General features: G+C 39.3%; 2 protein-coding genes across 2 annotated transcripts in view; both read left to right on the forward strand.

Annotated features, from left to right (window-relative positions):
* SYNE1 (spectrin repeat containing nuclear envelope protein 1) overlaps window positions 1-26,753 on the forward strand; it is a 448,877-nt gene that overhangs the window by 235,504 nt on the left and 186,620 nt on the right. The window contains exons 65-78 of the mRNA XM_061207647.1: window positions 3,335-3,652; window positions 4,352-4,507; window positions 4,659-4,829; window positions 5,451-5,777; window positions 7,396-7,548; window positions 7,861-8,028; window positions 10,339-10,515; window positions 12,494-12,640; window positions 15,579-15,704; window positions 17,020-17,196; window positions 18,460-18,725; window positions 20,317-22,477; window positions 25,555-25,892; window positions 26,078-26,222. Coding sequence (XP_061063630.1) covers window positions 3,335-3,652; window positions 4,352-4,507; window positions 4,659-4,829; window positions 5,451-5,777; window positions 7,396-7,548; window positions 7,861-8,028; window positions 10,339-10,515; window positions 12,494-12,640; window positions 15,579-15,704; window positions 17,020-17,196; window positions 18,460-18,725; window positions 20,317-22,477; window positions 25,555-25,892; window positions 26,078-26,222 — 4,830 coding nt within the window. The remainder of the gene's footprint in view (window positions 1-3,334; window positions 3,653-4,351; window positions 4,508-4,658; window positions 4,830-5,450; window positions 5,778-7,395; window positions 7,549-7,860; window positions 8,029-10,338; window positions 10,516-12,493; window positions 12,641-15,578; window positions 15,705-17,019; window positions 17,197-18,459; window positions 18,726-20,316; window positions 22,478-25,554; window positions 25,893-26,077; window positions 26,223-26,753) is intronic.
* Window positions 415-1,458, forward strand: LOC133102423 (EKC/KEOPS complex subunit LAGE3-like). The gene has a single exon (XM_061207409.1). The coding sequence runs from the start codon at window positions 464-466 to the stop codon at window positions 929-931; it is 468 nt and encodes a 155-aa protein (XP_061063392.1). The 5' UTR covers window positions 415-463; the 3' UTR covers window positions 932-1,458.

The raw sequence follows: 26,753 nt of genomic DNA on the forward strand, positions 1-26,753 counted from the left end.
GGGCTTCCTTGGTGGCTCAGTGGTTGAGAATCCGCCTGCCAATGCAGGGGACACGGGTTCGAGCCCTGGTCCGGGAAGATCCCACATGCCACGGAGCAACTAAGTCCGTGCGTCACAACTACTGAGCCTGTGCTCTAGAGCCCGCAAGCCACAACTACTGAGCCCGCGTGCCTAGAGCCCATGCTCTGCAACAAGAGAAGCCACCGCAATGAGAAGCCCACACACCGCAACGAAGAGTAGCCACTGCTCGCCGCCACTAGAGAAAGCCCGCGTACAGCAATGAAGACCCAACGCAGCCAAAAATAAATAAATAAATAAGTTAATTAATTAATTTTTAAAAAGGAGATTAATTAGGGCAAGGATCAGTAGACTGTAGCCCAGAACCCATATTTTAAATAAGGTTGGAGAGCGGATGGGGAGACCGGCGGCCCGAAGACGGAGTCGGAGGCGGAGCGCTGCGGCCATGCAGGCGGCAGAGGCGGACGCAGGCGCAGGCAGGATGGCGGGCGGCGCTGAAGGCCTGGGCAGCCAGGGGGGCAGGGGGGCCCGGGGCGGCCCTCGCAGCGCGGGTGCTGCCGCCGCTGCAAACGACGGAGCTCTGTGGGTCGCGCCGGCACAGCACTCTCCGGGGCCGGGCGGACACCCCGCGTCCACGGCCAGAAGGCCAGGAAGCCGGCCGCACGTATTCGCCCTAAGTGTGCCTTTCCCGTCCACCTTGGAGGCGGAGATCGCCCGTGGGTCCCTGGCCCCAGATGCCGAACTGCACCATGGGGCTGTTGGGAAGGAGCTCACAGTAAGCGGCAGCGTCCTGGCGGTCCACTGGAGAGCTGAAGATTCCCACCTCCTCCAAATTTCCATCGTCAACTTTCTTGACCAGCTTTCTCTGGTGATACGGACCATGCAGCGCTTTGGGCCCCCTGTTGCACGCTAAGCCAGGGCTAGAGAAAGGGATTAAGGTCTAAACTTGTGTCCCTTCCTAGACAGTGCATCCCTCCTAGGGCAGTGATTCCTGTAGTAGTTGCCACTTTATTATGGGGGCCTCACCTTTTGCCTCTACTGGCCCTTGGGTGCTGAGGGTTCACTTGCTTTGTTTGGTGCTTAAATGTTTCTTAACTACTGAAAATAAAACTGAGCTACGATGCTCTGTCTGACCTTATTTTCAACTACAGCACCTTTAAATATTCTTGCCTTTGTCCTTAGATTGGAGGGGAGGTTCTGTGATTCAGATATTCAAGTAGTACAATGTAACTGAAGACAGTTTAAGAAATGGAAGAGGATAGGTCCTGTCTGTCATTCAGTATTAACTACTGTCAACATTTTGGAATATTTTCTTAGTTTTATAGTGGTATTTATGTAGTAAATGTGTAACAGTAATAATATTTTGCAAGTGTAGCATTTTTCCTGATATTTTTCATCTAACATGAACCTTTTTCTAAAAATTCTTCAAAAGCATTATTGAATGGATACATAAAAGATACATTATTGAATGTTAAATTATTTTCAATTTTTGCCATATTATAGGTAATGATTCAGTGGAATGCTTGTATGTAGAGCTTTGCCTGAATGATTGTTTTCTTAAGATAGACTACAAGAGGTAGAATTGGTTAAATATGTAAAGCTCTCACTCTGCAGTGTGTGAAATTGCTCTCCAAATTGTACAGAAAATGTACCCTCCCACCAGAATGCTGGTTTCGCACATCCTTGTCACTACTGGGTCTCCTTGGTAAAATTTTTTTAAAAACTGGGTTTGTATGACAAGAGCAAACAACCGAGAAACACTCGAATAGGAGCTTTGTGGCTTACTGGCCTTGTCTCAGATCAGTGAAGAAAAAGTGCTAGGACAGTCATTTAAGCCTTTAGTTAGAAGGAGTTAGCTTCCTGTAAAAGGTGTTGTATCCTGCAGCCTTTCTAAACTCACTTATTCTAGTAGCTCTTTGGTAGATGCCATTGGATTTTCATCATTGATCACGTTTTCTCAGAATAAAGGCAGTTTTGCTTCTTCCTTTCCAAAAAATAAATAAATAAATAAATAAGGTTTTATTGGAACACAGCCACACCTGTTCATCTATGTAGCGTCTATGGCTGCTTTGGCGCCACAATGGCAAGGTTAGGCAATTGAGTACTTGCAACAGAGATTGTGTGGCCCACAAAGCCTAAAATATCCAACCCTATCCAACCCTTAATGGAAAATTTTGCCAAACCCTGAATTAAGGAAAGAGATTGTACAAAATTACCTTTAAAAAATTTTAGGAATTTTGGAATAAAATTTCTGTTTGTCATCATTTTGATTAATATTTTACAATATAAATTGTTCTTCTTTTCCATTTACAATACATTCACATTACAACATTCTTGGAGTGGTATCATAGCTGAGGACAAATGTATCCAATAGTCTGAACCATATAAGGTTGCTATTTCTATAGGTAAAAGTGGTCAGATATGAGCAATTTCGTTGGTATTAAAGATTTTTTAATAATATTGTATTCTGACTAAATATGTTGACACTTTTAACATTCTTGGTAGGATTTGACTTGGCCCCTTTCAACTTTAGATGATCAGATCAAGTAACACAAGTGTATAATACCGTTTTGCCAACATCTTTAAGGATATGAGTTTTTCTTTCTATAAAAAAAGTAGTTTATGCTCCTCAAGACTTGGTTCATACTAAATTTGTAGGGTAAATTTCTGGGACTTATGCTTTGGTGGAGGGAAATGTATTTGTACCTAGGAGTACCTGATGGGCAGGTGTGATAATTCAGCCTTCCAGGTTTGTATGCCCTGTACCCTCCAGGGCCAACTTCTCTTTGCCATCGCATTCCCTAGAACATCTTTGGCAAAGGATCCCTCCTTAGCAAAAGCAAGGTCCATTGTTCTTTTCTCAGCCACACATGTAGCACTGATCCCATTCAATGTCAAAGCAAGAAACCTTAGGCTCTTTAAACAGATTAGGAGCCAAAAAAAGCCTAGGTTATTATATTAAACAATAACCCTTTAATCACAGTGTTTTTTGTCTGTAGGCTGAAAAGCCAAATTTCAGACATTGCTTCTAAGATGACTGAGAAAAATATTTCTCTCGGTGTGTGTATTTCTGTGTATATGTGTGCATTCTGATTAATTTAATTGGAAATACTTCAGAATCTTTCTCCTGACTTGGGAGACAGTATTCAGTTTTCGGTACATATTTTTTTGTGTAAGTCGGAATCAAAGCATTCTTTCCTAACATGAAGCTTTCTTGAAGCCAACGTGAAGGGCACAGTTGGCTTGAGTGAGACATGATCACCTACACGGGTGTAAAATATGAGTGAGGTGTGGCAGCCATACCTTTCCCCTACAGGAGCTCCAGGTGCACTGCGCAGAGGGGCAGGCCCTGTTGCATTCAGTGCTGCACACCAGAGAGGAAGTGATACCATCGGGCATCCCCCAGACGGAGGACCGGGCATTAGAGTCTCTCCGGCAGAACTGGCAGGCTTACCAGCAGAGGCTGTCCGAGACCCGAACTCAGTTCAATAATGTAGTCAACAAATTGAGACTGATGGAACAGAAGTTTCAGCAAGTAGACGAGTGGCTGAAAGCAATGGAGGACAAAGTGAGTCTCAGAAGTGGACGTCAGTCTCACCGGGCAGCCAAGGAGATACAATTACATCAGATGAAGGTACAACTAACGTAAATTCCTCATCTTTGTCAAAGTAGCAGTTGCATTGCATAATTTGTTTCCTTAAAATATTTAGTAACTTCTGGTCCAAGGTTTAGCTTTTGCAAAATCTCTTTCTACTTGTAAAGAAATTTGATGTACATTACAATGGAGCATTCTTCTACCAGCAATTATTTATTAGAATCCTAAGGCAGTCTAGTTTAATGAAGTATTTTATATTTTCTTCCCAAGCTTTATTACCTTGCTTGGTAAAGATACATGAATGCTAGTGTTGCAATAATTTGTTTATGGCTCTGATTTGAAATTGCTCTACTGTACTACATTGACATAATACTTGAAAATTAATTTTATTCTAATTTTTATGTAGATTCAGTGCACATGATCAAGATAATCCTTAGGCCTCTGGAGCTTCTTTTCCTTATTCATCTATTTTAAAATGTATCTAAGTACAACAAAAAGATATAAAAATATATGTAATAAAGACAGAACACTCAAACTCATTAAGTGTACAGTTTTTATCATGTTACTGGAATTACATTTTCATGAAGGTTTTATGTGAAGTATTTTCAAAATTATATCACAGGATAAGTATATTCTAACAATACACTGAAATCGTTTTCTAGTAAGAAGATATATTTATTTGTCTTACTCAAGAATCTGTAAGATTGAACCTTTCCCTCCAATACTGTGTCATTTCAGAAGTGGCATGAAGAAGTCACTGCGTACAGAGATGAAGTTGAGGAAGTGGGAGCCAGAGCACAGGAGATCCTGGATGAGAGCCACGTGAGCAGCCGAATGGGCTGCCAGGCCACCCAGCTGACGTCCAGATACCAAGCCCTTCTCCTCCAAGTGCTGGTGAGCGGGCCACCCCTGCTCATCATAGGCAAACTTCACAAGCCAGATGTTCTTCCTTTCGCTAACCTCCAGTGAAGATAATATGTGTTTAGCAAGAAAGGCACTGGCACAGGTCTTTAATCACTGTTCAATTGTGTTTCTTCTTTCAAAGGAACAAATAAAATTCCTGGAGGAAGAGATCCAGAGTTTGGAGGAATCAGAATTATCTCTAAGTTCCTATTCGGATTGGTACAGCTCTACTCACAAAAATTTCAAGAATGTGGCTGCCAAAATTGATAAAGTAGATAAAGTGATGATGGGGAAAAAAATGAAGACATTGGAGGTAGGCATGCAAATATCAGGTTTGTCTCCCAACGCTTCTTCTTTCACAAGCTGTTCCCGTCTCCGCGTAGAATTGGGAGTGCATGTGTTCATCCCCGCCCGGTATGATCGGTGATCCTTGGCTCACCATCTCACTCTAAATTCCAAGTTATAATCTCTTAAGCCAAAGACTGACTTTCATTTATTTGTGTTGTGAAGCCATTTCAATGTCTTACACATGGCTGCGCAAGAAATTCTTAACTAAATTCCAGTTTGACACTAAATATTAAAAGAAAAAAATTATCTCAAATTCATGGCACTGTGCGTTAATAGAGTTTTAACTCAGATCTATAGGAGCACTGTTAAGGACAAGAGAAACATCAAGTTCTTCCTTAAGTCTCTGATTTGGAAATGATATGCTGATCAAAACTTTAAAAGACCTATATTGAAGTAAAGAAGATTCCTGACTGCTGGCGGGCCAAATCTAGTTATAAACTTCAAAAAACATATGTTAAGGGGAAATCAGTGGACTCAAGAATGGGACTTGAAAGGCTGTTCTTTAAAAGGAAAGAAATAATGCTGTTATTTGCATTTATTTGTTTATTTGTTTGTTTGTTTGTATTTGCTTCCCACTCTTTCTCAGGGTTTGCTAAAAGACATGGAGAAAGGCCAGAGTTTGCTCAAATCAGCCCGAGAGAAAGGAGAGAGGGCTCTTACATACTTGGAAGATGGTGAGGCAGAGACGTTAAGAAAAGAGATCCATGACCACGTGGAACAGTTGAAGGAACTGACCAGCACTGTCCGGAAGGAGCACATGACTCTGGAAAAAGGCCTTCATTTAACAAAGGAATTCTCAGATAAATACAAAGCACTAACTCAGTGGATAGCAGAATACCGAGAAATCCTACACATTCCTGAAGAACCCAAAATGGAATTATATGAGAAAAAAGCTCAACTATCTAAATACAAGGTAGTGTGTTGTTACTAACTGACAGATGCACGAGGATGTCATGTAGGACTGAACTGGTGGGACGTGGTTCCTGGTTTGTGTCACCCTTAGTGAGTGCTAGAAAAACTCCTTAACAGGCCTGTTCTGCTGGTGGGGAGTGGTATAGATTTATTTGGCTAGAAACACTACATCAGACTTATTTTTCCATTCAGGAATTGTATTTCTCTGATATTCAAAGGTTGTATCAGTAAATGGAGATCTATTCTGACAGTGTGATCCAGGTATGTGGATCCTCCAGAAAAACCTTCTTGGCATTAGGATCTCACACCTACAGATTTTATCTTTCATGTAGAGTCTTTCCTTCATCTTTTGGTACAGAAGGCCTATAAACTGACCTATGGTAAATTCAAAATGAGACATCCTATTTCTAAGAAAATAAATTCTAATTAACCGACTGTAGTTAAACATCTTAGAAATTAATTTTTGAAAGAACAAATGGTGATGTGGATATCACTATACACGCTGTAGATATAAATATTTCACATGCTCAAATCTGTGAAACAGTTATCGAAGTTTATACATGGAATAGTCTGTTTTCTAAATTTGACCCAAATTATTTAGTGATAGTCTTTAAGAATTACAGTGTGATGGCTTGCCTCAAAGCTTTTCCTGTCGGAAGCTTTTTCCTCCTCCAGCCAGTATGTCTATTCCTGTCCTTGGTTCTTCTGCCTAGCCTGACAGTGTGTCTTTGAAGGTGTTATATAAGAATCACACTGCTTCTTCTTTTTTAGTTCCCTCTGAGTTCTTGATATATTTAAATAGCACTTTTAGGCCATCATAGCAACGTTGCAACTGGAATTCGTCTCCCAGACTTCACATCCAGCTCAAGCTGCTATTGGTTTCACGAGTCAAAATCAAAAGATAGCACCTCGCCCCCTTCATAGAGTATTAAGGTTTATTCTCTGCCGAAAGGAATGAGCTAGAAGCCAGCAATATGAACCATGTTAAATTTAGCCGAATGTAATTCTTTTCCATACTTCTCTCTGCGCATGTGAAGGGCTATTTGATGTCTTACTTTTACTCTGTATTGAAAAACTGTATTAGCCATAAAAAGGCATTCTCTCTTTATTGCTTTATACTTATTAATTTTTAAAGTATATGTCAGATCTTTATTTTTATAAATTTATTTATTTATTTATTTATTTTTGGCTGTGTTTGGTCTTCGTTGCTGCACGTGGGCTTCTCTAGTTGCGGCGAGCAGGGGCTACTCTTTGTTGCGGTGTGTGGGCTTCTCATTGCAGTGGCTTCTCTTGTTGCAGAGCACAGGCTCTAGGCGCGCAGGCTTCAGTAGTTGTGGCACGTGGACTCAGTAGTTGTGGCTCGCGGGCTCTAGAGCGCAGGCTCAGTAGTTGTGGGGCACGGGCTTAGTTGCTCCGCGGCATGTGGGATCTTCCCGGACCAGGGCTCGAACCCGTGTCCCCTGCATTGGCAGGCGGATTGTTAACCACTGCGCTACCAGGGAAGTCCCATCAGATCTTTATTTGAAGTAGATAAACTTATACATGCCAACGTATATGTATATATTCACCTTGATCACGTAGGTGAGCTGGCTCTTGTTGTTTTTTCTTTGTAATTCAAGTCACTCCAGCAAACGGTGTTGTCCCATGAACCGTCAGTACAATCAGTGAGAGAGAAAGGCGAAGCCCTCCTGGAGCTGGTGCAGGATGTTACTTTAAAGGACAAAATAGATCGACTTCAAAGTGATTACCAGAACCTCTGCAGTGCAGGAAAGGTAAGGAGTGATCAGAAATTCAATACCAATGTGTGTATTTGCCACAAAGGGGGTCCTGACTCCTTTTTATCTGTCAGAAAATGTTAAGGCCTGGGATGGGTCAATATTTTTCCTTTTATTCAGATGGGCATTTTAAATGGCGAAACGACTTTGTGGGTTGTGTTGTGTTGTTTTTTTTTTTCTGTTTCTAGTAAGTTTCTGATGTGTGTAACTCTACCTACCCTATGAGTTGTCCTGGGCTTTTAAAAATATGAAAGTTTTGAGTAGATTTTTGGCTTGAAAGTCACTTCTAACGGACACCTGGCTTCACAGGAGCATGTTTGCCGTCTCGAGGTGAAAGTCAGAGACCACGAAGTTTACAACGGTGAGCTCCAAGAAGTGGAAAAGTGGCTGCTGCAGATGTCAGGAAGGTTAGTGGCACCCGACCTCATGGAGACCAGCAGTCTAGAGACGGTTACCCAGCAACTGGCCCACCACAAGGTATGCCTGATCGCTAAGGAGCTGAAGAATACAGGGTGGCTTTAGCAGGTGTGCCGTGTGTCTGTGCGTGTGTGTGTGTGTGAGTGCACGCATGCACCTCTCTGGGTCGTAATGACTGCACTTAAAGAATCAGATCTGAATCTCAAGAATGACTGATAATTGAGAACAGTTCAATTTAATACTTAAGTGACTCAACAACAGCTGAATCCTGGCATTCACCTTCTGAACATATTGTAGCATTTTTCCCAGCTAATAGTTTTTCATTGCAGAATATAATCTTTAGGGAGTAATTTATCAAAGAGAAATTATCTTTATTTTAGAAAAGTATAGCCAAAGATAGGATACAAAAATAGTAGTCACAGAGTCTGGGTTCTAGCCAGACTGTCTTCTTCCTAGCTGGGGGGACTTAGCCTCTCTGTGCCTCTGTTTTCTCCTCTGTTAAGGGTGATAATGACACCAGCCCCATCACATAACTGTTGTGGTCATCACGGGAGATAATGTATGTGAAAGTATTTTGTAAACCATAAAGTACAGTACTGACATGTGGTGTTAGTATATTTATTAATATGTATTTTTAGTAATTATATGTGCCAGATGACAGATGTCATATAGTCACAATTTTATGGAGCAATTTTGGTGAGCTTAATGGGAAACTGATTTTTAGTCATGACATGGTAAATATCTAGTAGTGTGTCTTAGGAAGACCAGTTAACCATTCTGGGCTTCAGGATTCCTATAGGAGAAAATTTTATTTAGCAAATACCAACAGAAAAGTAACTACATGATATAGTCTATTTGGCACTGAGAAAATACCCTCAGTAACCTCATGATGTAGTGGTTCCATTCCAGCTCGAAGACAAAATGTTTCTTTTCAATATGGCATATATAATAACTGTTAACCCAGCACCACTGGAAAAAAAGTGGTGGACCCTGGGCTGCTGAAGGACCACCTGGTTTCCCTTAGATGTATTGATGTGTCAACCCAGGAAACTGTGTGTTGGAATGTCACTTGTCATTAGCATTGTAAGGAAATTAGAACCTGATTTGAAAAAGTTGGTTCCTGCTCTCTAAGTGATCTCGTGAGAAAGCTCACTAGAGAACACAGGTGGGCATAGTGGTGTGTGTGAACTGGAATTGGGCAGAGACGGGCCCAAAGTTGGGGGCTGTGCCATTTACTACTTGTGAAACCTTGAACATGGTTTTTCTTTTCTTTTTGGCTGCGTTGGGTCTTCGTTGCTGCGCACGGGCTTTTTCTAGTTGTGGCGAGCAGGGGCTATTCTTCATTGCGGTGTGCGGGCTTCTCATCGCAGTGGCTTCTCTTGTTGCGGAGCACAGGCTCTAGGTGTACAGGCTTCAGTAGTTGTGGTGCACGGGCTTCAGTAGTTGTGGCTCGCGGGCTCTAGAGTGCAGACTCAGTAGTTGTGGCACACGGACTTCAGTAGTTGTGGCTCACGGGCTCTAGAGTGCAGGCTCAGTAGTTGTGGCATGCAGGCTTCAGTAGTTGTGGCTCGTGGGCTCTAGAACGCAGGCTCAGTAGTTGTGGTGCACGGGCTTAGTTACTCCACGGCATGTGGGATCTTCCTGGACCAGGGCTCGAACCTGTGTCCCCTGCATTGGCAGGCGGATTCTTAACCACTGTGCCACCAGGAAAGTCCCTTGAACATGTTTTATAACATCTCTGTGCTTCAGTCTCCTCATCTGTAAAACAATAGTAATAATACACATTTATCTGGGCTTATATATAGTCCCTGCACTATAGCAGGTGCTTAATAAATAGACTTTGCCATTTATAAGTGATAAAGGTTATTTTTATTTTTATCAATATAAATATTATTAGATGTAAATTAGATCTTACATAATTTAGACATTCGATTATTACATAAATCAGATATCATATTAGGTAAATCAGACATTAGTAAATTAGATTAAGTTGTAATTAGATTATTTTAGATATAAATTATACCAGAATTATAATTTATAGAGTTGAAAAATGTACTAACATCCTTCTTGCTGGTAATAATACCATGGAGCAGATCTCTAACTGAGATCAGCCTCATGAAATCACTTAAAGGTTACTTCATTATTCGTATGTAACTTAATCCATGAAATTCATTAACTTTTCCCATTGGAGTATCTCTGAAAATATACTTTTTTTTTCATTTGTTGATATGGTAACCAAGACAAATTGCAAAACTCTTTTAAAAACATTTTAAACAGTGAAATGATTGATCTTAAACTTTCTGTTTGATGGATAGATTATTTAAAGACTAAAAATGGAATGAGAACTCAGTATTTGTTTCATTTTTGTAGGCAATGATGGAAGAAATTGCTGGTTTTGAAGACCGTTTGAACAACCTTAAAATTAAAGGCGACAATTTGATCAGCCAGTGTGCAGACCACCTCCAAGCAAAACTTAAACAAAATGTACACTCTCATCTGCAGGGCACAAAGGATAGTTACTCAGCCATCTGCAGTACAGCCCAGAGGGTGAGTACCACTGGAACATTCTAGAATGATGAAAAATTAAGGAGAAAAGCTGTGCAAACTGGAGGTTTTTAAAAATAGTTTTTGTGCTTCAGTCTTTGGGATCGTTTTAGTGTTTTTCCAGACAGAAAATAAGAGGATAGATTTCATAGTCTCTATGTGAACATAGAACTAACATATCATATATTTGATTGATGTGATGAAGTGGTGAATTTCAGACATGTGGTTTTACTCAATCCCTTTATTCCGTGAATTGATTATGAAAAAAATTTTTAATTTTGTTTTTATTTGCACACCATCAATAATACTTCTTTCTAATTTGCCATTTATTCTATAACATCAAAATAAGTTTATTCTGTAAGTAGCACAATAATTATTTCTTTTTAACTCTGTGCAGCCCAGGTTCTACTCTAATTCAGTATTTTTATGTATTCATATAGAAATTGAGAAAAGAAGTAAGCACCAATTTCGAGGTATACTTCAGTGGGTATCCCTCCAATAAAATGGAATCCTTAATGTTGTAGATATAAGTCTAAGATAAATAAGAATCGCCCTTTTAACAACAATTAAGTAAAATTAGTAGATTACTCTTTATTATTCTGGAATTTATAAATGACACTGAGAAGAGTCCTTCTATTTTTGTTCCTGGGCTATTTAGTAAGAACTGGAGAAATACAAGTGACATGGGGAGAATTATCTGTGTTCATCACGATAATAAAAAAAAATGCTGGGTGACATTAGTTGATCCCTAGACTTGGAAAATCCACCTTCAAAAAGTTAATAAAAAAGAGGGATAAAAGAATCTAACAAATAATTGCAGATGATGACAAAGGGGACAAGGGGGTGAGACAAGAAAAACAGCAGCATGGAGCTTTCTGGTGAGCTCATTTGTTCGCTCACTCAACAGAGATTTCTTAGCACTGTCTTTGTAGCAGGCTTTTTCTGTGCATAAGGGACACAGCTTAATTTTTTTTTTTAATTAGTAAATGTTCGAAAGACAAACATATTTTAAAAAGAAACTTAAAAAGTAGATGAAATTCTAAGAACAGAGTCAGAATCCTATCATTAAACTTTGCAAAAATGTTAAAGAAAGCAAAATAACTCTTTTCTTTTTAGTTCTGCTTGGAATAAAAATAAATAAGGGATAGTCCCAATATCAGATAAAAATGATTAATTTAATAGATGACAGAGAAAAGCAGAATTCAATTACTGCTTCTGTTGTCTCAATAAAGAAAGAAAAGCCAGTCTAACCTCATAGTCTTTTTTTCTTTCTTTTTTTTTTTGATGAAGAGTTTGCTCAGAAAACATCATAGGTATATTTCACCTTGATTTCAAGGAAACATGTAGTAGTTTCTCAACATGTCTTTGTGGATAAAATGGAAATTGCTTGGCTGGTTGAGGATTAATTAATTGAATAGACGCATTAGAAAATGTTTGGGTTATTCTAGATTATTGTTGTCCTGGAATGTAACTTCTAAGATGAAATGAGGACATCAAACTCTCCCCTCCCCTGTGTTATAATTTAGTTCCAATTTATCCTACCCCTAAAACAGAAACTTTTCAGTTAGAGAAATATTGGTTATCTTTTTGTGAGCTGGCATTTTATTTTTACTTTTAGTTTCTAGTTTAAATGAAAAGGACAGTATTTATACCATGGGGGAAAGCTGCAAAAACTTTTGATTTATGTTTGACCAATTTACTTCAAAGATTTTATGTGTTCTAACACATTTCTAGTGTTACATTAACCCTGCCCACCTTGTCTTTCCATGATCAGGATATTATGTTGTTATAAACTGGGGCATAGCCCATGTGCTTTGCAACATTTTGGAACATACGCAGACTCCGTAGATATGTGTCTGGTTTTGGGGGGCTTGGTGGGGAGAGAGAGCCATTTAAAGTGGACTTGTTTCAGTTGCTTCCAGTGATCTTTTTAGAGATATAAAACAGCTCTCACAACCACAGCATGATTGTTCTGTCTCAGGTGTACCAGAGTCTGGAACATGAACTTCAGAAGCATGTTAGTCGACAAGACACCCTGCAGCAGTGCCAGGCCTGGCTTTCTGCAGTCCAGCCCGATTTAAAGCCAAGCGCACATCCCCCTCTCAGCAGGGCAGAAGCCGTTAAGCAGGTAGTTTGTGATTCCTGAAAGTTTATGTTACGCTGTGATTCATTCATTCGATGAAAACATGTTAAGTACTTATTATGTGCCAAATTGTGCTGGTTGCTGGAGATATAAAAGTATAAATAAGGTCTGAGCTTGATTCCAGTCAAGTTCACATTCTAACCAGGAAGACGGACGCACAGCTGAGGTCAATCTGGTAGAATAAATAGGGCATGGGCACTGTAGCCGAAAGATCGGTTCCAGTATCTGCTCAACAGGGTGACCGTGGGTAAATCACTGAATTTCTCTGAGCCTCAGTGCTCTAATAGGTAAAGTGATTATAAGTATGCTTGCTTCTGAAAGTTATGAAGAAATTCAAATGTCGTACCGCAGTGTACATGATTTGTAAACAGAAAAGCAAAATGAGCCTCTCCTGCATTTTTTGGCACAAAACGAGGTGCTTATTAAATAATTATTGAATGAACGCTGAATGAAATACTAATTGTTATCGTGTGAAAGGAATCTGTGGCATATTAATTTGACATCTACGTGCTTCAAATGTTGCTGCTGAGACGTCATCAGAATATTTGAGGGATGTTTTTAAATTTTTTGTACTAAGCAACTTTTCTGTGTAGTGCAGAGAATATATTTTAAAGGAATTTAGTTGTAAAGGTTGCTGCCAGATAGGAAGTAATGTAAAAATTCAATTTTTTTTACCTCAAACTGAGAGTAAAATAATATGCTTGTTCATTTAGTCTGCTTAGAGAATATGTGCAGTTAATATGCCCCCCAAAGTATACTTTCTGGCTTAAATGATTTACATTATTTAAGTCATGAAATGGCTCACAGAAGTGCATGTATTACACCTTATAAAAAATAGAATATGGACAGATCAAACATGGCTCTCCTTGAATCAAGAAATGAAATAAAGATTGTCTGTATTCTGCTTTTTCATTAGACTGTGAGCTTTCTTGGGTCATTCATTGTCTTGTGGCTGTTTGTTTCCAATGTACTTTATTCAGAACAATCCAGACCAAAGCTTGATTCTTCTCCTTTGTTCCCAAAAAAAGAAGTAAAAGGGAGGGGGAAAATAACATTAATCCCAATGACTTTCGCTAGAACAGGAAATTTCCTACCGCTACCCGCGTTAGCTGTGGTTGCAGGAGGATGCTCATCCTTCTTGGGGCCCAGATGCAGTGACTGTATGGTTCATTGTTTTGCTTTCTGCCCCTTCCACACTGCTTCTCAAAATGGGCTGCCCCCTTTTGGAAGCAACAGAGAAGGGAATTAGAGGTATTGGAAACACCTGGACCTCAGTTGTTCTGAAGGGGAAGAGGTTTTTTGTTGTTTCTTTTTGTTTTTGTTTTGCTTTGTTTTGATCAGTCTTTCCTTTGGCAAGTACTGCTTTCATGTAAAGTCGAGCAGGTCCTGGGTCATTAGTTAGCTTGGATGTGTCACTGGAGAATTCCACTACTGACAGGGTGTCAGACTCTGGTCAGGCTTTGATTGGCTGCAGTTGAATTTGGTCAGGGTCCCAGGGTGCATCGTGTATCCCCAGGGCCTCCCACATGGTACATGCTCAATACGTATGTAATGATAATATGGTCCTCACTACCATTAGTCAATGACAGACTGATTTGATTCCATTAAGAATGTCATTTGTTTTCATAAGGCATGATGTGAATTTGGGGGAATGAGAAAAAGTACTATCAGATTTGCCCTTGAAATTGATTTTTAGCAAAAATCTTTCATAACTGTTTTGTCATTGACAATCAACAAGCTGCTCCCAATGCTTTTGGAATCAGGCCAACTGTATACATTTTAAAATAAATCATTATTTTTTTAAAGTAAATATATTTATAAAATAAAAATTCAGATATCTCATTCTCTTCTCATTTCCAAAGGCTGTTTGGGACAGATAACTTTCTCTGAGCCATGGGTACCTGATGGGATGGTTTTGGTTAATGGCTAATGAAACTAATTGGAAGTGAAACACCAGTCCGTTTGTGCAATGGATAAAAGTTTAGGTGCTACTTTCGACTTAATGGGAAATTGATCTGTATTTGTTACATTTATGTGAGAATGATGTGTCTAGGCAACCCACACAGCTTAGAGGAAATATACTGAGATGAGCCAAAAAGTTAGGCTCCATTATTAGCTATGATTTTGGAAGATCACCTGCTGTTTCTGTAGATCAACTTTATCCCATACAACTTGCAGTCAATACCTCTTTCCCCATTAATCACAAAGAAGGAGTAAGCGAAAGCCACTTCTCACCACCTCTACCACCCATCGCCCTCCGTCAGGCCATCATCACTTCTCATCTAACTCCTGCAGTAGCCTGACAACTGGGGATGCCAGTTCGGTCCCTGGTTGGGGAACTAGGATCCCACATGCCGCGCGGCAACTAAGCCCATGCGCCACAACTAGAGAGCCTGCGTGCTGCAACTACAGGCTCTGGAGCCCGTACGCCACAACTACAGAAGCCCACGCTCTCTGGAACCCATGTGCCGCGACTACTGAGCCCGCACACCACAACTAGAGAGAAGCCCGTGCACCGCAATAAAAGATCCCACGTGCCGCAAAGAAGACCCGATGCAGCCAAAAATAAATAAATGAATATTAAAAAAAAAAGAAAGAAAAGAAAACAAGCTAGAATGTGAACAGAGAATCTGGAAAAACTGTGGAAGTTTCTTGGTTGTTCCCCTTTCCCAGACCATACAGGCTAATTAGAGTAAGAAACAGCTGGTGGACAAATGGCTCCCTGCCAGTGTGTTTGGAAAGCTTTCTTTTGAGTAACAAATATATGTCTTTTACAACAATGGTGAAAATACTGAGCATAGCAAGGTTATTTTTGAAATGTCAACAACATACCACAAATGGTACAAATATTTGCTATCTAAATATAGCATGCGTCTCTTTCACTCTGACAAGTTTTTTTTTTTTTCTTTGTTTGTTTTTTCAGGTCAAACACTTCAGAGCTTTGCAGGAACAGGCAAGGACCTACTTAGATCTCCTTTGCACCATGTGTGACTTGTCAAACTCTTCAGTGAAAACCACAGCAAAAGACATTCAACAAACAGAACAAATGGTAAAAGTTAAAAAATGACATTGGATATATCTGACTATATTCTCTTGCTTGAATGTTAGATGTGAAAAAAAATGTCTCCTTGGAGTATTCTTGCTATAATGCTCCTACAAGCATTATAATAAATATGTATTGAATTTCAACTAAGTCACAGAAAAGTAGGCACACTCTAATACTGATGCCACTGAATTGGAAGTGAAATATTTAGTCCCATTGAACTGCTAAACATTCGCACCTCTTTCCTCTTCTCTTTTCTCCTCAATTACCATTCTCTCTTCCTCTTTTCCTATTTTTTCACTCATTTTTTTTCTTTTCTCCTTTTCCATTGTTTTCTTTCAGTCATATTTAGTGTGAAAGGGCCTCCTGACCCTTCCTATTAGGATGGCAAACATCTGTCATGACCCTTCTAATTCATTGGCAGTGGCTGAGTGTGGTGTTGAGAAGAATTCTGAAGCTGTATCTGGGCCCTTTGGACAGTGTTGTGATGAGCTAGCAGTACCTGCCTGCAGCAGACAGATGGCGCCACAGAAGCCGTGTGTTTGCTGCTGCTGCCTTAAACTCTGGAACACAACATGTTCGGATTAAAAAAAAAAAAGACTTGGTTTTGGTATTTAATTGATTAAATATTCCAGAATAGTAAAATGATCTAAAGGAAAAAATAATGAAGAAATTAAGATAATTAAATAATTATAATATAGATATTAAAATAATTAAACGAATGTATGTTTTTTTACTTTTATGTTTTATTACATTACCAAAGCAAGTCTGTATTTAAATCCTTAAGAAAGATGATATAGCTCCTATATTTTTTTTTACAGAAATGATTTATCGAAATAAGTTATATGATTTCAAAAACCAGTGAAGCAGATCTAAACATATATCCAAAATGTTAATAACTCAGTGTTCTATAAGAAGTATCAGCAACTGTGCACTAGAGAACAATATAAATCTTTTCTAGTTAACCCCAAGACCAAATTGATGACTCAGTCAAACAGATGTATCCACTGAAATGCCCAATGTGAAAAACCATTAGGGCAGCTTCTGACCTAATAAATTGTTAAAACTTCTAGACCTTCACAGTATTGATTGAAATCATATGGCATAAGTCTTAGACATTTGAAGTCTTTAGAAAACCTAAATATAAAATCTGTTTTTCTTGAAGCAAATAAAGAATTCTTTTTGGATTTATCACTCGCGTGTGTGTGTGTGTGTGTGTGTGCACACACGTGTGTTGGCCTGTGTACATGGACAGGCTCGTTCATTGAACGTAAATGTTTCTGTCCATTGCTGCTAACTTTTGCCTCTGTGTTTTCTCCAGATTGAACGAAGGCTTGCCCAGGCACAGAACTTAACTCAGGGCTGGGAAGAGATCAAGCACATGAAGGCCGAGCTTTGGATTTACCTCCAGGATGCCAATCAGCAGCTGCAGAATATGAAGAGGAGGCACTCAGAACTGGAGCTAAATATTGCACAGAACATGGTGTCTCAAGTAAAGGTAGGAATTAACGTGTCTCCAGGGGAGCTAGAGGAGACCAGGACGGGTGTATGTCAATCAATCCTTACACATAGTTATTTAAGGAATGAGATAGAACAACTTTCATTTGGTGCCAGAAAAGTATAGCTCAGAAAGTAAACATTCAGATATTTTCTTGGAGCTCCAGTTGGCCACTTGCATTGAAGGACATTCACTCTGTAGCTTATTTCGGAATAAAGAACTGTGGTTTAGCTAGCAGAACCAGAAGACTCTGCCATTAAACAAACATGAAGCCTTATTATTCATTAGTTTTTCATCACAATATTGCTAAAGCTGTAGGATTTATCAATTTATTAAATATACATTTAACATATAAAACATTAACATACAACTGATTTTAAATGTAATAAAATATTTATATAATTTAAAATATAATAGAAAATTATTATAAGTATATTAACTTGATGGAAGTTGTACCAGATTTTTTTATTTTTAAAGAATTCTTTTTTTTTTAAATTAATTTATTTTATTTTTGGCTGCGTTGGGTTTTTGTTGCTGCGCGCGGGCTTTCTCTAGTTGTGGCGAGTGGGGGCTACTCTTTGTTGCAGTGTGCGGGCTTCTCAATGCAGTGGCTTCTCTTGCTGCGGAGCATGGGCTCTAGGTGCGTGGGCTTCAGTAGTTGTGGCACACGGGCTCAGTAGTTGTGGCGCACGGGCTTAGTTGCTCCGTGGCATGTGGGATCTTCCCTGACCAGGGCTCGAACCCGTGTGCCCTGCATTGGCAGGCGGATTCTTAACCACTGCGCCACCAGGGAAGCCCTGTACCAGATTTTTAACAAACCTTAACACTTATTTTTTCTCTGTGACAATCAGCCATTTTTATTTTCTACTGGGATATTGTTTGCATACGCAGGAAGAAGAATGGAAAGAATATAAATTAGATTTTGTTCTCAAAATCATGAACTTTAAAAATTTTTAGAAAACTAAGGATGCACTTTAAGATAAAATATTAACTCTTTTCCTTAGTGGCAATAATATTGTTTCACATTTATCCGTTTTTCTTTATACTTTTCAAAGTAACACAAGAAAATACCACAGTACCCTTTGATTCTTAAACACTTGGAAATTTGTTCATAAGGAAGTATGATGATTTTAGATTTTCTCTTTGTCTCTCACTATACATTCTTCAATTACATAAAGTGTTCAGAGGTATTGTATCTATGCCTCAATCTGTATTTATTTGGGGAGGGTTATTCAACATCATTTTATTGTTGTTATCCTTTAGGATTTTGTTAAGAAACTACAGTGCAAACAGTCATCAGTGACCACTATTACAGAGAAGGTGGATGAGTTAACCAAGAAGCAGGAGTCTCCTGAACACAAGGAAATAAGTCATTTAAACGACCAGTGGCTGGATCTGTGCCTTCAGTGCAACAATCTGTGCTTGCAAAGGGAAGAGGATTTCCAGAGAACACAAGATTACCACAACTGTATGAATGTCGTCGAAGTGTTCTTAGAAAAATTTACTACAGAATGGGATAACTTAGCCAGGTAACAGCAATTCTCCAGTGGGTCACCAAAATGCTAAGCCAGAAATTTCTTAATTTCTATAAAAATCAAAAATGTCTTTCTTACATTTTAAACATTCATTTTCTATCATTATAAATATTGATAAAACATTATTAAGAATCTGGTGTCATCTGTATCCATAATCATGATTTTCCTTGCTCAGTATTAATTTAAGCAGTGAGTAGAAGGAAAATATTTGAAAATGGCACCATTTCTACCTGTGACCTCATGGAATATTTCAAAGCTGTTATACTGTGAGTTCAAAGAATATCCCAAGAATATTTCTAGTTTTAATTACCAGTTATGGGACTATCATCTATGATTTCAGGACATGAATCCTTCTTGAATCTATAGCTCCACGGGTTTCTTGTCAATTCTGTAAAGTAACACATTCTATGTAATTCAGTCTAGTTTTGTCTTGTACTTGTGGTATTCTAGAACTTAGTGAACAATCTAAATTCAATTAATGTGTGTCTTATTTGATTTTATAGCCATTGAAACCCTCTTAACTTTTTCTTTGAAAAGGATTCCCTCTCTCCCACATACACTGAGTCATCATATGGAAATCTTTCTATGCTCTGATCACTATAATTGTTAAAACCTGTACTTCTTCTGCCCAGATTTATCAATTTGTAGCAATTAAAACTGAAAACATTATTCTAGCTGTAGTTAAATCGTTAAATCATGGGGTTTTTTGTTTTGGGGTGTTTCTTTTTTGGAGGAGGTACACTACTTTCTGATTTGTTTACTTTTTCTTGATGCTCAGCATTTTACTAATCTTTGGGATAAATCCAATATCAGCAAAAACCCATATTTCAGACGGACAATAGGCACCTCCGTCTGGTTAACCCACAAACACCTCAGATCTAATATGTCCCACACAGAACTCATCATATGGCCTCCCAACACTCTTCCTCATACTTCAGAACTAATCGTTTTGTAAGTGAAAAAGACTCTAAGATTGAATTTTCTCATATGTGTTTTGTAGTCAAAGGGATGAGAATTCTTTGCATTTCACAGTTATTTCTAAAGATTTCTAACGATAAACAGAAAATATCTAAGTTCCACACATGAGCAGCTGTTAGAGCCATTGGTTATTTCTTACACATGGTATACCATCTAGCACTGGATTGTTTACTGGAGCTTCTTCTCACAGGAAAGCACGTAAATCACAGATCACTTGATTTCTCTAAGTGCCTTTCAAGAATGCAGTAGATCAGTGTTTCTCAATATTTAGTGTTTCCTCAAATCATCAAGGGAACTTGTTAATATGCAGATCCTGCTCAGTTGCTAAGAGTCAGAGGAAGAAGCTAAAAAGTACACGTCAGACGTGATGGGAGGGCAGCCTTAGCTAGAAGAAGTATCTGGGCAACCTATCTTGGTTCAACTTCTGCTATGGAAATATATGGGTCTTACGTTCCATAATAATTATAGCATCTGTGTCGATAAGCCATGAATTGAACCACTCTAAGCTAAGAAAGAAGATGGTGATATGCACTTTAACGTGATATGAACAAACACAGATATTAACTAAAGTTAACTTGATTTTATGTCTTTTAATATATACATATAGATCTGATGCAGAGAGTACAGCCATCCACCTGGAAGCTTTGAAGAAGTTGGCACTGGCATTGCAGGAGAGAAAGCAGGCTATTGAAGATCTGAAAGAGCAAAAGCAGAATATGATAGACCATCTGAATGTAGATGACAAAGAATTAGTCAAAGAACAGACGAGTCACCTTGAACAACGCTGGTTTCAGCTTGAGGACCTTGTTGAAAGGAAAATCCAAGTGTCTGTCACCAACCTGGAGGAGTTAAATGTGGTCCGGTCCAGATTTCAGGAGCTGATGGACTGGGCAGAAGAGCAACGACCCAACATTGCTGAGGCTCTTAAGCAGAGCCCCCCACCTGACGTGGCTCAGAACCTTCTCATGGATCACCTTGCCATTTGCAGCGAACTGGAGGCCAAACAGATGCTCCTGAAATCACTCCTGAAGGATGCTGATAGGGTGATGGCTGATCTTGGCCTCAATGAGAGGCAGATAATCCAGAAGGTACTCTCTGATGCCCAAAGGCATGTGAATAGTCTCAGCGACTTAGTGGGCCAGAGACGAAAGTACTTAAACAAGGCTTTGTCCGAGAAAACCCAGTTTCTCATGGCAGTGTTCCAGGCGACCAGCCAAATTCAGCAACATGAGCGCAAGATAATGTTCCGTGAACATATCTGCCTGTTACCGGATGACGTGAGCAAACAAGTGAAAACATGCAAGAGCGCACAAGCCAGCCTCAAGACTTACCAAAATGAAGTCACGGGACTTTGGGCCCAGGGTCGCGAAGTAATGAAAGGAGTCACAGAGCAGGAAAAGAGCGAGGTACTGGGGAAGCTTCAGGAATTGCAGAGTGTCTATGACACCGTTTTACAAAAGTGCAGCCATCGGCTACAAGAACTAGAGAAAAATTTGGTTTCTAGGAAGCATTTTAAGGAAGATTTTGATAAAGCTTGTCACTGGCTAAAACAAGCAGATATTATTACCTTTCCTGAAATCAACCTAATGAATGAGAGTGCTGGGCTGCATACACAACTGGCCAAATACCAACACATTCTTGAACAATCTCCAGAATATGAAAATCTCCTACTTACGCTACAGAGAACTGGACAGGCCATACTGCCGACGCTGAATGAAGTCGATCATTCCTACCTCAACGAAAAGCTGAATGCACTGCCCCTGCAGTTCAATGTAATTGTCGACTTGGCTAAAGACAAGTTCTATAAAGTCCAGGAAGCAATTCTGGCTCGGAAAGAATATGATTCCTTGATCGAGTTGACAACCCAGTCTCTGTGTGAACTCGAAGACCAGTTCTTCAAGGTGAGCCAAGTCCCCAGCGACCTGAGTGTTGAAGAGGCTCTGTGTCTTCAGGATGGTTGTCGAGCTCTTGGGGGAGAGGTGGCAGCCCTTGCACAAGCAGTGGATGAACTGAACCAGAAGAAAGAAAGTTTTCGCAGCACAGGGCAGCCATGGCAACCAGACCAGATGCTGCGTCTCGTCACCCTGTACCACAGGCTGAAGCGACAAACAGAACAAAGGGTGAGCTTATTAGAAGACACCACCAGTGCTTATCAAGAGCATGAAAAGATGTGCCACCAGCTAGAGAAACAACTAGAGGTTGTGAGAACAGAGCAGGCCAAGGTGAACGAGGAGACGCTTCCTGCAGAGGAGAAGCTCAAAGTGTATCACTCCCTGGCGGGAAGCCTCCAGGATTCAGGAATTCTTCTAAAACAAGTGACTGTGCATCTCGAAGATCTTGTTCCGCATCTTGATCCCTCAGCTTATGAAAAAGCCAAGCATCAGATCCAAGCCTGGCAAGAGGAGTTAAAACTGCTGACTTCCGCCATTGGCGTGACGGTGACGGAGTGTGAGAGCCGCATGGTGCAGAGCAGAGACTTCCAGACGGAGCTGAGCCGCTCCCTGGTCTGGCTGCGGAGCGTGGAGACGGCGCTGAGTGGGCCACTGTGCCTGGACCTGAACCTGCGGGACGTCCAGGAGGAGATCAGAAAGGTCCAAATCCATCAGGAGGAGGTGCAGTCCAGCCTGAGGATAATGAATGCACTCAGTAACAAGGAGAAGGAGAAATTCACGAGAGCCAAGGAGCTGATCTCTGCTGACCTACAGCACACGCTAGGTGAGCTCTCCGAGCTGGACGGGGCCCTGCAGGAAGCTCTCCGCACCAGGCAGGTCGGTACCACAGGGCTTCCCCTTTCTTTTTTCCACTTTGCTTCTTTGTAAATAGGTGTGAGAATTTTCTTTGGTTTTGAATTTTTTGTTTAGAATTGCTTCCTTAAATATTTCTTTTTTGGCTGCTACATGGAATCATCTTCAATTGTGACTTAAAAAGATGCTTTTATTATTCATGCTCATGGTATTCATTTCATGCGATTTTCATGTTGACTTGACTTTAGTTTTAATACAGGAGCACCTCAGTTATCCCTCTCCTTTAGGAGAGATAATAAATGATAGCACTAGTATAATTAATACCATATGTGAGGAATTAATAATAAAATTCATTCATTAGCAATGAATAAGTAGTGATGCTTTTTTAAAAACAATGTGAAACCTGGCATTTCTAAGCTTAGTACTGGATGAAGAGTCTCCAAATGGAGAGAGGCAGGTGGGTGATGCAGTCCTGACCTGATGCTGAGCCAGGCTTTCTTGTGGGGTCTCCCATCAGTTGGCCCATCTCTCCACCCCTTCCTCAGGGAGGAGTGCTTCCTCTTCTCTGGCTTCCCTGAAGCACAACAGAAGCAAGACTAGAATATCCATCATGACTTGACTTGAAGATAACAAAGAAATGAGAGCATGCCCAGAACTTCCCAGGTTAGCCTCCTAATTGCAGCTTGTTCTGGGGCTCTGTGCATTCAAAAATAAGAGAGATACAACAGTGCCCAGAGGTGTACTTACTTTAATCCCTTGACCCTTTTTCTCCACATCTGTCCCTCTGATTCTATGGGATTTCAACCAGCCGTTTAAGTTAAGGACAGCCTTCCTTAGGATAATATAGTAACTATAGCTTTGGAGTAAAGCACACCTGGATTTTAATCTCAGTTATTTGATCTTGAGCAAATTACTTACGTCCTGTAAGTCTCAGTTTTCTCTGTGGAAGAGGGATAATAATATCTCCCTCTTAAGATTTATATTCTTAGTGCAGGGTCTGATGTAGAGGTAGCCCCCGATGACTCTTAGCTATCATTTAACTTTATTTTTCACATAGATTAAGGTTAACACTAAATCATACAATTTTTTAAAAAACTTAACATGTGGTTAAAATCTTAGTAAACTTCATCATGTAAAATTCTGACCTCTTAAACTAGAGTCTATTTAGTATATTTTTACCTTTTCATGTTGGTTCAGGCCACTGTTAAATTTTTTTTCAAAAAACTATGTCCCTATAGCTGTAGAGATAGAGATAAGAGTATTTAACCCAGAGTGAAGAATCAAAACAGAAGTTACCTGGAATTTTCATTCTTGAAAAACATCTGTCATGTAAGCTTGCTTCTGTTGATTTGGTGATTTTTGAACCAAAATCTTGAATCTGCTAAGGTGTCCCTACTTCTGCCATCTTGTGATTGGTAGTCTTATTGATTGTCTTGGCCCAAATAACTGAAGGTCACGGTTCTGGTGGCATTTCTAACCTCCACCACTGATTCTTTGCTTTGCCATCCTCATTCTTTCCTCATTAAGTGCTAATCTTACAAGTACTTTCCCTACCACTTCTCTGCATCTTTGCTTGACAGTAATGGCTTGTCTTGTCCAGCCACTGATGGCCAATTAGAGTGTTTCCTTTCCTTCTGGATTTGAATGGACTTCATTGCACAGGGGTCAGCTTTCCAATCTACAACTTTTCTATCATAGTCTCTATGCAAGACTTACAGGCTACTATTTCACTACCAGAAATCACTATTTAGTCTGGTAAATGCCGTTTTGGAAGTTTGGTGTTATTACACTCCCTTTTTTCCCCTCCAGCTTTATTGAGGGATAATTGACAAAGAAAATGGTAAGATATTTAAAGTGTACAATGTAATGGTTTGATATACGTATACATTGTGAAAGAAGTCCTTCTTCAAGTTAATTAACAAGTTAACACATCCATCACATCACATATTTATCTCTATCTTTTTTTTTTTTTTTTTTTTTGGTGAAAACATTTAATTTCTACTTGTTAAGCAAATTTCAATTATATGTTACACTGTTGTCAGCTATAGTCACCAGGTTACACATTAGATCCTCAGACCTTATTCAACCTAAAACTAAAAGTTTGCACCATTTTTTTTTTTTTTTTGGCTGCACCACACAGCTTGTGGGATTTTAGTTCCCCGACCAGGGATTGAACCTGGGCCCTCAGCAGTGAGATCGTGGAATCTTAACCCCTGGACCACCAGGAATTCCCGAAAAGTTTGCACCATTTTACCAACCTCTCTATTTTGTTCACCCTGCAGCCCCTGGCAACCAGTTTTCTACTCTAAGTTTCTATGATTTCAGCTTTTTCTTTTTTTCTTTTTTTTTAAGAGACCATATGATATTTGTGAGACCATGTGATATTTGTCTTTTTCTGTCTGGCTTATTTCACTTAGCGTAATATCCTCCAGGTTTGTCCACGTTTTTGGAAATGACAGGATTTCCTTCTTTTTTAAGGCTGAATAATATTCCAGGGTGTGTATTTTTTTTTTAATTTATTCATCTGTGGATGGACACTTAGGTTGTCTCCATACCTTGACTATTGTGAATAACACAGCTATGAACATGAGAGTACAGATATCTCTTCGAGATAATGATTTTGTTTTCTTTGGATAAATACCCAGAAGTGAGATTGCTGGATCATATTGGCAGTTAATTTCTTGAGGAACTTCCATGCTGTTTTCCATAGTGGCTATACCAGTTTACATTCCTACTGGTATTATTATACTGCTACCTAAATGAGGCATTATTTCACTTTGGTGAATATTCATTCTGCCACATATTAGTAAGCATTATATTTTTTCTTTAAAGAGAGGACATTTCAGAACCATCATAAATTTCTATTCCATCTGTGTCCTTGATTGTTTATTTTAACTGCAATAATAAAATTATAACAAGAACAGAAGGGAAAGTAAAGGATAATAATGGATTGTACCAAAAAAATTTTACCAGCTTATCAATTCATTTATACACATACATCCATGTGACTGAAGACTGGAAAAGAAGTGGAAAGCATAAATTATTTTTGGCAAACACATTGCGAAAGAGAGTTGATTATGTTTGCATTTGCTGTTTTTCAGGCTACCTTGACTCAAATGTATAGTCAGTGTCAAAGGTACTATCAAGTGTTTCAAGCAGCTAATGACTGGCTTGACGATGCTCACGAAATGTTACAGCTGACAGGCAATGGCCTAGATGTGGAGTGTGCAGAGGAAAGTCTCAAAAACCACATGGAATTTTTTAGTACAGAGGATCAGTTCCACAGCAATCTGGAGGAGCTCCAAGACCTAGTAGCCAACCTGGACCCACTCATCAAGCCAACTGGAAAAGAGGACTTAGCACAGAAAATGGCCTCCCTGGAAGAGAAAAGCCAGGGGACAATACAGGATTCACACGTCCAATTAGATCTCTTGCAGAGGTATTGGAGTTGTTTTGCTCTTTATATTCTAGTGAAATGGATTTTCACATGGAAAATAGGAATATATTAATGATATACATTTATCGTTCAGTCTTTTAAGTATCACTAGACATATTGACATCAGAGCTCTGCATAGAGATGTGTGATTTTAAGTTGCTTATTGACGTGTGTTGGATTTTTTCAAGATGTGCAGCTCAATGGCAGGATTACCAGAAAGCAAGGGAAGAGGTTATTGAATTGATGAATGATGCAGAAAAGAAATTGTCTGAGTTTTCTTTATTGAAGACTTCTTCCAGTCATGAAGCAGAAGAAAAATTGTCAGAACACAAGGTTAGTTTTTTTAAATATTCTTTCATTGTAACTGTAATGGGTCTTTGCAATATGATAGTTCCAGAAACAAGTCAATAAATCTTCATTTCCACCTGGGCTTTTTAAACACAAAAAGGATACATTTAACCACATTTCATAGCAGTTTTAACTTAATTAATGCAGTCACCTTTTCAGGATTCCCGTTAGAAATGCATAGCTAGGTTTAAAAAGACACATTCAGAGCAACTTGCTTCTGATAAGATGTGATACAATAGATTTCAGTAAATACTTTCTGGTGTAACTTAGATTAATTCAATTAAAATTCAAAAATTAATAACTGAGTCTCACTCATATCACAGCAATGTAAGGTAGAATGTGACATACTTAAATGTCAAATTCCATTCACTTATATTTTTGCTAGTTTTTAAAAATGGGAGAATGTCATCTCAAGCAGCATGTAAATGTTTGTTTGTAATAAATAAGTATTTACCTTACCTCTTTAAAAAAGCCAAGCCTAACTCAATTACAAATTAAATGGAAAAGTAAGAATTA

The sequence above is a fragment of the Eubalaena glacialis genome, chromosome 12 (genome assembly GCF_028564815.1).
Source record: "Eubalaena glacialis isolate mEubGla1 chromosome 12, mEubGla1.1.hap2.+ XY, whole genome shotgun sequence".
Taxonomy (NCBI): Eukaryota; Metazoa; Chordata; class Mammalia; order Artiodactyla; family Balaenidae; genus Eubalaena; species Eubalaena glacialis.

What these genes read in the sequence shown, in the direction of transcription:
- LOC133102423 (XM_061207409.1), top strand. Translation starts at nt 464, where the DNA reads ATGCAGGCGGCAGAGGCGGACGCAGGCGCAGGCAGGATGGCGGGCGGC.